The following is a 12,147-nucleotide window of genomic DNA, read 5'->3' as shown; positions in this document are numbered from 1 at the left end:
TGAGGCTTAAATCTCCTGGTGAGGTGTTGGGGAGAAAAACTGATCTTTCTCTCTGCTTCTTTCCTCTCTCCCACTGTTCTAATATTCTGAAGAAATCCTACAAGTTCACACTGACTAAATTTGGTTTTGAACAGACAGATTGGACAGATGGACTTTCTTTTGCACCCAAACCAGTTTAATTTACTAGTAATTTTAATCTCCTCACCACCTTTATCTCTATAAGTTCATAGCTTTTTATATGACTTAGGTAAGGACTCATATAATTCCATTTGATAGGACACAGCAGGTAAAAGTGCAGAGTGAATAGATGAAATTTATCAACACATAAACACAGTTCACGACGGGGCACTGGCGCATGCTTGCAAGTATCTTACAATGTATACATTTTATTTAAGGTGTTAAGGGATCCAGCATGAATCCAAGGTTCTCCAACATGAAAAGCAAAATGCTGACTGTTTTCATATATTTGGCTTCAAACGCTTAAGTAGCTGCCAAGAACTAAAGAGAGTCATGGAAGTGTTTACACATCAGAGAAAAAGTGAGACAGTCATGAAAACATACTTTCTGCAAGGTCAATTTGATTTGGATTGAATTCTAAATAAAGCTTTAAAATGACCTCTCAATACCTCTGAAATAAATAATACATTATATGTTAGAAAAAAAAGAAGAAGATAGCAGGAAGGGAAGAATGAAGGGGGGAAATCGGAGGGGGAGACGAACCATGAGAGATTATGGACTCTGAGAAACAAACAGGGTTCCAGAGGGGAGGGGGGTGGGGGGATGGGTTAGCCTGGTGATGGGTATCAAAGAGGACACATTCTGCATGGAGCACTGGGTGTTACACGCAAACAATGAATCATGGAACACTACATCAAAAACTAATGATGTAATGTATGGTGATTAATATAACATGATAAAAAAATAAAATAAAATGACCTATCAGTCTTGTACTCACAAATAAATGGATCGGTCCTGTTTTCTATTGTTTTAAACTACGTATCGCACCAGCTAATACCTGAATTTGTCACCATCCAGTTCTGAAACACTCACCCAGAATAGCTACCACAATGTCATCTTTGAGGATTTCAATGGAGCCTCTGGATAAGAAATAAAGTGCAGTGAGGACATCCCCACAGTGAACCAGGGTGTCTCCTGGAGGTGCATGGGTCGTCTTGAACTTCATTGCCAAAGCTCTAAGGCAACCTTTACTTGCCCCCCGAAAGGCTTTGCAGTTTTGCAGCAAAGTCTGGTTGAGATGTAGACAAATGTCAGCTTGTAAACATTCTGGGAAACCCTTTAGGACCTGAGGAAAAAAATAAAGAGTTTCATACTACCAGTGCACAGGGTACCTCCACCTGAGAAATAAAGTATATTTCTTGCTCACAGAACTGCGAGTGTAGTCATTGTCACATGAGTTCTTACAATGCTTCTGCCTCGCCTACCTCAATGAATACTTGGTTTGCGAAACATGTCAGAATTTTAACTCAAATACTTGTTCTCTGAATTAACTGCAGGCATTCAGACTCAACACAAATGCTGTCTCATTAAAATGTGATGCCTATGTTTCACACTCCTTTTCATTCCCTGCATTATGTGAGGTAGCATCATACTGTGCACATATAGAATGCAAATGTGACAATTAGTAAGACATAACTAATGAAAGGTGGTACATCTAGAAAGACAACCTTCTGAAGGAATCTCAAGTCCATTTGGAGTGCTGTCTCTGGTATACTTCTTCATTGGAATTAGTAAAAAGAATGATCATGAAATAGCCATGGTATTTGTAAATGTCATAGACCAGAGGGTGCTCTTCGCTAACAGTACGTGGAATATTTATGTTTCATATGCACACTATTAATACTAAATATTTTGATAAGCACTGAAAATAGAGAAAGAGAAGGAGAACAGCAAACATAATTTAAAAGTATAGCTATGTTTTCAGAAATGGAAATTGTGCCTAAGTTTACAATGCAAACATAAAGTTTCTAATAGCATTACTGTTTTGACAACCTATTCAGCAACTGATTTAAATCTGATAGAAGAGATTAAATAATAGCTTGTGACAAGTGCCACTCAATTTAAACTGAATACAATTCTATATTATTTTATAAAATTCCCAGTATATAATGGGCCAGACACTCAATTCTTGCTTCTCTGTGTGTGTCTTAGTTTTTTTGGGTGTCATATGTAGATTTTAATTCTCATGTTGACTTTCCTCTGTCAGTAAAAATAAATCCATTTAAATGCACTTTGAAGTAGAGGGGAGGGGCATTACACAGTGCTTAATAATGTAATTTTAGGATTTCCTAAATTTTGGGTCAACCTTGCTGTTGCTATTCAATATAGCTAAAAGCCATCATGAATTTTTTGTCCAGATAATTGAAATGTAGATGGTTCATGGAGGAACTTCAAATTAGACCACATTTGAGTTAACTTACCCTTATGTTTATTTGAAATGTTAAGGCAGCCAGGGCGTACTGCTTCTGTAGGACCCCTGTGTGATGCAGCCAGTCAGATGGGTGTGGTATCATACAAATGGATCAATGAAAGACCGAAAACATGACAGCCACCCCCTCCAAGCTTGTTTCCTCCCTTGCGGAGTCACCCACAGAAATGGGTCAAGGGCGTTTTAGAAGAAAACCCACAGAATATGGGTTCTGGTCATGAATTTGCCACAGGTTGACACTTGCGCAAGTCACTTCATCTATCTGTGTTTCTTTGCCAGAGAATGAGAGTTTTTTTGATTTTAAAATTTGTTGTAAGTTACCAGTAAATAGTGTGCCAATTTCTAGACACCACTTACCCAGCTCCACACAGCTGTAGGAACTCAGACATCTATCCTGAAGTTTCTATATTACCTGGCTCAGACCCAAAAGAAATGAGCCTCCCTCTTCTGAAACTTCTGTCCTTAACTCTATCTTTCAGACTTTGTCTATGTGACTGGACTCCTACCAGATTTCCTGCTTGGACTGAAGGCCTTGCCAAAAGGATAACTTGCCTAGTCTTTGCCCATTTTTGCTTTTGAGGGCTAGGGGCTCTGTCAGTCCTAAACACCTCAGCTCCTCCCATAGAGCCAGCCCTCTGGTAGGTCACTGACCCTTTCTACTGGTCTAAACTATCACATGGGATTCTTTGGCAAGTGATGCTAGGCTGGAGTTAAGCAAGGTTTGCACACTGTTTTCTGAAATGGGGCCACTTTATTTGGGGGTGCTATAGTAGGAAAAAACCCAGTTTACCGGTCTTCCTGCATATGATTTACTTTTCCTCCCTGAAGCCCACTGTTGTGGTCTCAGTATAATTCTCAGATGTCCCCATACAGATAAAAATGTAAAGAGCATCACACCGAATAACAAGTTAGACATGTCTATTTTTTTCTTAAGATTTGGCTACAAAAGTATACAAAAAGGCATTTTATATTTCACATAAATGGGGAAATTGCACTTTACCTATAATAATTAGAATGAGATTATTGAGCTTGTAGCTGCTATTTCTGGCATTTTCCTGAAGTTCCTCTGTTATACTTTCTGAGTATAGCCTGCTTATAAAAGGAAAAATCGTGCATGTGTGTGTGTGCATGCATGTGCGCAAGGGTGTGTATGCATGTTTTGAATTGGAAGGTACAGATGAGATAGAGGTAGGGGTTACTCATTTTTCTGAGTATGTTAGATGAGCTATGGAATCAGATAGGCATGAACTGAAGTTCTAGTTCTGACACTTACTGGTTGTGACTTTGGTTAATTCAATTAAATTTTCTTGAGATTCAGTTTCTTCAATTGTAAAAATAATTAATAATATCTACTTCACAGGGTTGTGCCCACAATTAAATGTGATAATGTATGTAAATTATCCCATTCACTGTAGCTGTTCCATAGTTTACTTCTTTTTCTTTTCTTTTCTTTGTCATACATATTTATTGTTCCTGAAGAACTAGTAAGTTCTCTTCAGCTAGAAATTGAGAGATACAACACCCATTGTATTCTCCTTGATCTTTTTGGTGAATAGAAAATTCACCACCAACTTTTGTGTTCCATTGCCTCCACAGAGTTTAAGATAAATTTAGTTTCCTGTTTCTGACTTGTGTTAAATGTTTTGGCTTACTTGCACTTAGGTTTTCACTGTGAGTTGTCTTAAATTCTTTTTGAAATAGGCAGTTACTAAATCAATATAAACATGTTCTTGGAATGCCAATATTCTTAGAATCGTTCACAAAACCATAAAGGGTACTTGGGAAAGTTTTTCAACGTTATTCTCTTCTCAAATGTCCTTAGGTGTCATTTCCCAGCATTTATCCTATCAGATGTGACACCCATTGGAAAGAATGGCCTCAAGTTGGAGATACCACAGAGTTTCATGGAGAAGTCTTTGCTGGCCCAGGGAGAAGGTACACACATGTTGGCTTGAAGGACTTATCTGGATTAAAGACTTATCCTGTGATGTTAGCCCTTCACTAACTTTCTTAATTTTCTTAAGTTAGTTACATAGATCACTCAAGTAAAAGTCAATAGAAGTTAACATTTAGTAATTGAATCTCTTACTAGCCCAGAAGTTTAAACGTCCTACGTAAATTAGCAGCTTTGGAATCTGGGGTATGCCTAAGTAAAGGTACTTTAAAAGCAGAGTTAAAAGAGAGGGATTATAGAGAAATAGACTAGAAGAACACGGAAAAGAGTGAGGAGAATGGGGTAGGTTTAAGTAGTATTCATCCAAGACACCCATTTCTGTTGGTCTCAGCTGTGTTGCCTTCCTTACTTCCTACTCATTGTACTTTTTTTCATCAGGTTTGGTTCCTCTGCTAAACTACCTGACATGGAACTTCCTCATTTAACAGTCAAACATTAGCTTTTTACCAGGCCTGGGAGATCTGGTTGTGAAGAGTAAGTGTGTCAAGTACACAGGTACAAACCAAGACACATCTGGTTTACTGACTGTTGTAATTATTTCCACTACTCTCTACACAACCTTCTTGTCTGTCAAGTTTTGAAGCTCTGAGGGTACACAGCACCTTTCACTGTGTGTCTGAAGTCATTATTTATTGGGTTGATTTGAGTTCAAAGAGCCAGGAGCATCACCCAGATCAGGGTCATGGCCTGCAGCTTGGAAAAGTAGCTCTCATTCTTTTAGCAAATACATAGTGAGTATCTACTCTATACCAAGCACTATACTTGGCATGGAAGCATAACAATGAAAAAAATATGTTCTGAACATATACCTGGCCCTTAAGCCTTTCTCTAAATGCCCGGATTAAAAAAATATATATTTAATCAGGTAAAATAAATATAAATATATATATTTAATCAGAATTTTCCACATCTAGTTTTGCCTGGATATTTATAGTACACATTTGGACACTTATAATCCTAATGGTTGTTCAAATGGACCCTCAATATACAGTTAATTAAAGGTGAATGAAAAGCTCATTTTAACTTTTCTAATATTTGCAGTTATGGGGGATTTTTAAAACTTCCTGATGTTCCACAAAATTTTTTCAAGGCTGGTAAAAATCTCATGTCTTTATTATGGTATAAGGTCACTTGAATATTTTATAAATGTAAGGTTAATTTTCCTTTACTTGACTCTATGTGAATAAAACTCTTTGGGACCCTCAACTTATGTAAGGCAAATGAGATATTTAGTCTTTTAAGTGAGTTTGAAATGCTTTCTGTGATTGCTAAAAGCAATCAACCCCATAGCTTAGTACCAAAGGACCCAAAGTTTAAGGACATTCAAACAAGAATAACCTAACAAGTACACAAGATAGCATTATTAAAATCAAAATTTCTTGAAGAAATCATACACAGGGAGAGAAAAGTTGAAATAATTAACTATCCCATAGTAAGCACCTATCAAACATGATCAGATACTAATTCAGAAGTATTTAACTTTATACTAAACTTCCCTCAAATGGGTATCTATTGGCACACACGTAGAGGAATAAATACTACAGTATTGTTAATATTTGCAATTATGCAGAGTGTGAATCCAAATTTTCTTCATACTGAGCAAGGAATACAAAATTTAAAAAAGAATGGAGGTTGAGGTTAATGCAAGCCTGCAATTTCTGATTTGATATGAGTGTGCTCATCAAAATGACACTTGTCTCATTTACTTTTTAATAAGTAGATCCTTAAATTAAACTTACATACTTATGCCAATAAAACAGTTATGGTACCTATTTTATGTATTGGGGTTTCAGTGAAAGTCCATGACAGATTACAATTAGAGAAATGTGTCCTGAGCTTCAGTCAGGGGAGTCTGAGAAGAATTTTAATGAATATTAATTAAGATTATTATTATTTTTGTTTTTTGTATGAAACTATTATATCATCCTTCAAGGTGGGGCCTAATTTTTATTGGATTTTGCTCTGGAATTTGTTCTTTTATAATCAAATTTCAATACAATTTTGTCTTCCAACAGTAACTATGTGTCCTGTGGGTAGGGCAGATGATTTATAGTCTTAAAACCATGACTCTCGTCCCTGCCCAGCAGTTTAAAGTTTCCTTTTATTCTATGAGTCTTCATGCTCCTGGCCCCACCCCATGTGATTAAAGAAAGGCAAAAGTTGCAAGAGAGAAATTTATTTCCTCATTCAATTTTTACCTGGATGCTGATAGATAAGGATTTTCAAATAAAGTTAAATATTCACAATATATTGACAATAAACTCCATTATTCCTTCCTCACATTTAAGACACATGCCTCAATGCTTGCTGTCTCTTAGCCTGGATTGCAAAATGCTCTTTTATGGCAGGTACACTTTCTAGCTTCTGTTGGAAGAGCATCAAGAATGGAATTTTACCACAACTCTCTCCACACACCATCTATGGTTTTGGAAATGCTCTATTTGCTTTAGAAAGAATCAAAATGTATTTTCTTATAGATGCCCCCTATCCAGATAATATTGGAAAGTTGATTTATGTTGTAATGAATGGCTTTTGATTTGTTTTGCTTAGTGTAGCTGCAGAGGGGTACATTCCTAAAGGCAGGCTGAAAAGGGCACCATAAGAAGACAATCTGAGTGTGTTAAATGATTCCCCTAAACAGCAAATTAATCATATGAACAAGTTTGGTAACTATGATAACTGACATTAGGAAATTTTCTGAGGAAATTCTCTGGTTCATTAAATACACTTAGATCTTGAAACATTAGGATTAATCAAAACATAAATTAACACTCCCTATGAAACACTAAACCCCAAGTGTGATTATCAAATAGATGATGCAAGTAATATATTAAATTTTAAGTCTCTGCCCTAAGGTACAGCCTTAATATTTTATAGCATTTTCTGATTTTGATAGAATCAGTGTTTGCCATGTGGGCATTCAGCATTTGGTAAATCTTTGCCACTTATAAGATACCAAACCTTGCTTTTTGTTGTTTCTAGAAGCTAATGTATTCCCTAATTTTGAGGTCATCCCAGATCATATTATTGCTATGCTTATGATTTATCGTTAAGGAATAGGAGGCACACATTTTTCATGTTTCCTTGTGGGTTACATGCTTCATACTTCATGTTTAACCACTAATCATGATAGGTGGGTTCTTTTAGCAGTTTTAAACATTCAAGTATACATAGCCCTAGTCTGAAGCTCAAACTGCTTTGTTATCTGCTTTCTTATTTTACCTCCACATGGCTAATGAGAATAAGGAATTATTTTATTGTATAGGAAGGACATTGTATCTGCCCAGAGTGAAGTATTATGCAATCCAGATGAAGGGCTTGGATGAGCCTTGAGAAAGGATGAGCCTTGGGAAAATCAACTAATTTTCTATGCATAACTTTTCAACATTTATCACATGGTTACATCATTTAGAAGAAAATCATGAATAGAACAGAAACTCGCCACACACAGACATGGCAAACAATGTCATAAATCCTGAACAGAATTTGGTGCAAGTAAAGATTCCCTGAAAAATGAAACAGTCTTTCCTCCTGATTCTTCTCCTTGCCACTCTGGCAGCTCTCACCACTAGTTCACAGCATGATATGTGAGATGTTTCTTTGCTTTCAGAAGGACACTCAAACTTTAAAGTGACCCCAATTAAGTCAGGGCCAAGGATGAGTTGGAGTGTGGGTAATGATGAGTAGGCAGAGAGGATTTACTGCTTTTACATACATGTCCTTGTTACCCAGACTCTGGAGTTCTGCTAATTCAGCAAGAGCCTGACTTAAAAAGCTGCATTTAGGATTTATAGTATAAGGTCCCAAGGGGAAACCATGGAACCCACTGGGGTTTCTAAAGGTAATAGGAGGAATCTGGATACTGACAAACAATTTCAGGACCTTCCCTTCAACCCAATTACTTGAGAGAGGGAGTGAGGGAAGACATTAACAGAGTATAATTATAGTGGGGTCTATTGGATGCTTTGCAAATACTTCTTCCCAAATGGATTGATTGTAAATGACCTGAACTTGCTCACAAAGAAAGGAAAAGGGGGTGCAATCTTCCAGGTAATGAAAAGAATGATTTAAGTACCACTTTGTACTTGATACGCATTCTTGAACTTAAATCTAGTTTTATGTTTCAGAAACATCTCTCAGGTGATAATATTTTAGAAATAAATATTTTGATTGACTTGTCAACTTTATATAAGGAACAGAGAGTGGTGATTATCCCATTTTTATATGTGAAAGCTGAAACATAAATGCATGAGGGATTTTATTTGTGGAAGAACTAAGACTTCAAACTTAGTCTAGGATTCTATCAACTATTGTGACTTGCCACAGCTGTCCATTAGATTGGATTTCTAAAGTTGCTCCCAATATGTTCCCCATTCATTTAATTGATTGGTTTTATCAATAACTAACAAAGAATAGAAATGTAGCATAAATGTCCTTTTCACTTTGTACCAGTTAGGGTACAAATGTTCCTCAGAAAGGTTGGGGCCAGACAGCAATTCCAATTGTTTTCTAGAGAAAGTGATTACTGTATCAGCAATTATACAATTTTTTACAAAATAGGAGAAGCTCTCAAAATAGTGGAAGTTCTCTTCCTCCTAACAGATTCCTCTTCTGTAAAATGTATTGGTTCTTGCTACCCCAGCACTCTGAATGTTCCAGATATTGTCCCTGCACATTTCTACTTCCACCAATTGAATTTTAAACCAGCTGTGTATGTTCTGAAACCTATTTATGCTGGCTGCACTTGTTAGTGGAATTATATAATTTAATCATATTTTACATAAAAGAGTAAAATATGTGTAAAAAAAAAAGAGAGCAGGTTTCCCCCATCCCCATGACAATACAGCTAAATGCTTTGGAAGATCTTTATAAAAGATGAGTCATTTAAAAAATTGCAACTACAGATTGCTTCTACATTAAGTGTAGATGCTTAAACATTTATAAAAGTAGAAATGTTATATAGTCCATTAACCCTGACTTTAATCAAAAAAATTAGAAAAATATTAAAAAGTGACCAGAAAATCAGAAGTTCATGGAAACTAAGAACCGCGCTCTATGATAACATTTGGATCAAAGAACTAATGTAAAAAGCAATAAAATGAGAATGTGTCATATCAAAACCCATGAAACCACAGAAAAGCTTGCACTGAAAGGAGAATGTATGGTTTTAACACCTTCATTATTACAGAAGAAAGATTCAAACAATGAAAGACTTTAATACAATGTTAAAAATAATAAGACAACCCACAGAAATAAAAAAAGGGGGAATTAATGAAGGCAGATTCTGGAAATAAAAAGAATAGTAGCAAGTCTAAATAATTCATGCAAGTCTAGTTCCTTGAACAAAATCCAGTGGAATTTATAAATCTTTCAAAAGCCTGCTAAAGGAAAGGAGAGAGAACAAAAACACATAAGTTTAGGAATGAGAAGGCAGATGTACCTACTGATACAGAAAATACTAAGTGAGTTAGAAGAGAATCCTACATGCAATTTTACTACTTTGAAAGCCTAGATGAAATGGATGAATTTTTCACAAAACATACATTACCAATATTGACCAAGGAAAAAATAGAATACATAATTACCACAGTAGAGTTGGAATGGTGATTAAAGACTTACTATGAAAACCTCCAGGACCATATGGTTTTACAGATGATTTCTTTCTAACAGTTTAAGAGTATATAATGTATACCAATATCATTAAAAAATAGATGCAAAATTCTAAATAATTTACTAACCAACAAAATCAACAAAGAATCAGAAACTCTATGACCAAGTAGGATTGATTTCAGAAATGCAAAGACATTTTAAAAGTATTAGTCTTAATTGTGAAGTTACTTTTATTGAAGTCAGCTATTACTATTCAAAATTGTTTTGGAGGATCTAGTAAACTAGAAATCATAATATTTGAAAAGAGAGACTGAATCTATTTCTTTTTGATGCCATTGATACAAATGCATATCTAGAACATCCAAGAGTAAATCCTCAAGGAAATCCCTCCAAACTCCAGACTAAACCAAATTATATTAAACTAAGGAAAAAACCTAACAAAACAAGATGGGGAATTTGTTAAGGTGGCTGTAAAGAAGATAGTTTCACTCCTTATTATCTATAAGCTGGTAAAAATGGAAATGTGTAATGTGTTTCATTTGTTCAACTGACTATGCTGTATAAAATTTAAAAATAAATGTAATATTAAATATAAGAATTTCTAAGAAGAAAATTATGACATTTTATTGAAGGAGATTATATTTTTAAAGATCTAAACCAGTGGTTCTCAATCTTGGCTACATATTAGAATAGACTTATAAAAACACTGATGCTTAAACTTCACTCTAAGCAATTCTGATTTAATTGTTGTACAGAGGATCTGAAATTTGTTTAATGCATTTCAGATGATTTTAATGTGCAGCATGGGTGAGCACTTAATATTTGAATTTCAAAGTTATGTAAAAATTAATGTAAAATTCATAGGAAGGAAAGGGATTACAACAGGCTTACAACCATCTACTCTCTCTCTTTCCTGAGGAACACCTGGAAAGAAAGGTGACCAGCCAATGACAAAACAGTAGTGACCTGCTCCTGGCAAATACACTAAGGGTGTGGGGTACTTATCTATGGAGTGTTTTTAGCAGGATGTATGTAATCTAAATTACTTATGGTAAACAAACCTTTCACCAATAGATTATAGGACATGACTTCTTGGAAAATGTCATGTAGGCTATGTAACTTCCAGACTATAAAGTGTAGAAGTTTAATGACCAGAAGAGTTTCATTTTGCTTAAGTGTTATGCCATTATATACACTGTTTAAGGACCTCCTATGTTACACTGAGCCAGAACACATACTAATATGATAAGGAAGGATCTCCATGTTTTGCTTATGCCCCACGATTATATACATTCTTGAAATTGTTGGTAAATCTTTATGTTGGTTACAATTTCTGACTCTCGTTAGCCAGAGCTGACAATCTGATCTTTGGGTTATCTCAAAAGCCAACATGGAGTTTGTTGTAATTGAATAAAAATAGTCATATATCTTATCTGGAAGAATAAGTAATCTCAAGTAGCTAGGGAAATAAGAAAGACAAGATTAGTTAGGGTTGACCTACTTTGTCAGATATTAAAGCATGGTATAAAGTCACTAAGTATAAATCATTATTCTGTTGCCATAGGAATGAACTAATAGAGACCATTTGACAGTAAAGGTATGTACACCAATTATATCTGACAATTTAATGTATAAATAAGGTGGTATTTCAGATCAATAGAAAAAGAACAACCTATTTATATTCTACCATTACTACCTTCTATTCATGTAAAGAAAATAATTTACAAGACTAAATTTCAAACAGAACACAGAATTTTCTTTCTAATTACACAACAGAATTTATAAGAAAATCCAGGAAACTACTTGTATAATCCATAGGTTTAGCAGGACCTTTGAAAATCAGGACAAGATCTCTGAACTATATAAGAAAAGTTGACTAACTGGACCATACTAAAACAAAACAAAACAAAACAAAACAAAACAAAACAAAACAAAACATAACTTTTAAATCCAAAAGATATTTTTAACAAAACCAACACATTGACAAGATATTGGAAACAAACTGCAATATAGATGACAAATAAAACGTTAGTATCTGTAATTCATGAAGATTTCTTATAAAATAAGAAAAAGGCAACCAAAAACTATGCAAAAATGCTACTATATATAGGTAATTTATAGAGGAAACATCCTGATT

The 12,147-nt window shown here is 35.0% G+C and overlaps 1 protein-coding gene across 4 annotated transcripts in view; it reads right to left on the bottom strand.

Annotated features, from left to right (window-relative positions):
* Positions 1–12,147, bottom strand: part of KCNH7 (potassium voltage-gated channel subfamily H member 7) — a 472,323-nt gene that overhangs the window by 31,519 nt on the left and 428,657 nt on the right. For 3 of the 4 annotated variants that reach the window (XM_088022141.1, XM_028113114.2, XM_028113115.2), the window contains one exon: positions 1,051–1,303. In XM_088022141.1, the coding sequence (XP_087878267.1) occupies positions 1,051–1,303 (253 nt within the window). The remainder of the gene's footprint in view (positions 1–1,050; positions 1,304–12,147) is intronic. The other variant, XM_088022142.1, reaches the window with a different exon arrangement.

The sequence above is a fragment of the Eumetopias jubatus genome, unplaced genomic scaffold, assembly GCF_037043125.1.
Source record: "Eumetopias jubatus isolate StellerSeaLion01/CBP00866 unplaced genomic scaffold, mEumJub1_p1.0 scaffold_3, whole genome shotgun sequence".
Lineage (NCBI taxonomy): Eukaryota > Metazoa > Chordata > Mammalia > Carnivora > Otariidae > Eumetopias > Eumetopias jubatus.
Note: the sequence above shows the minus strand (reverse complement) of the source record. Positions and strands in the feature narration are given on the sequence as shown.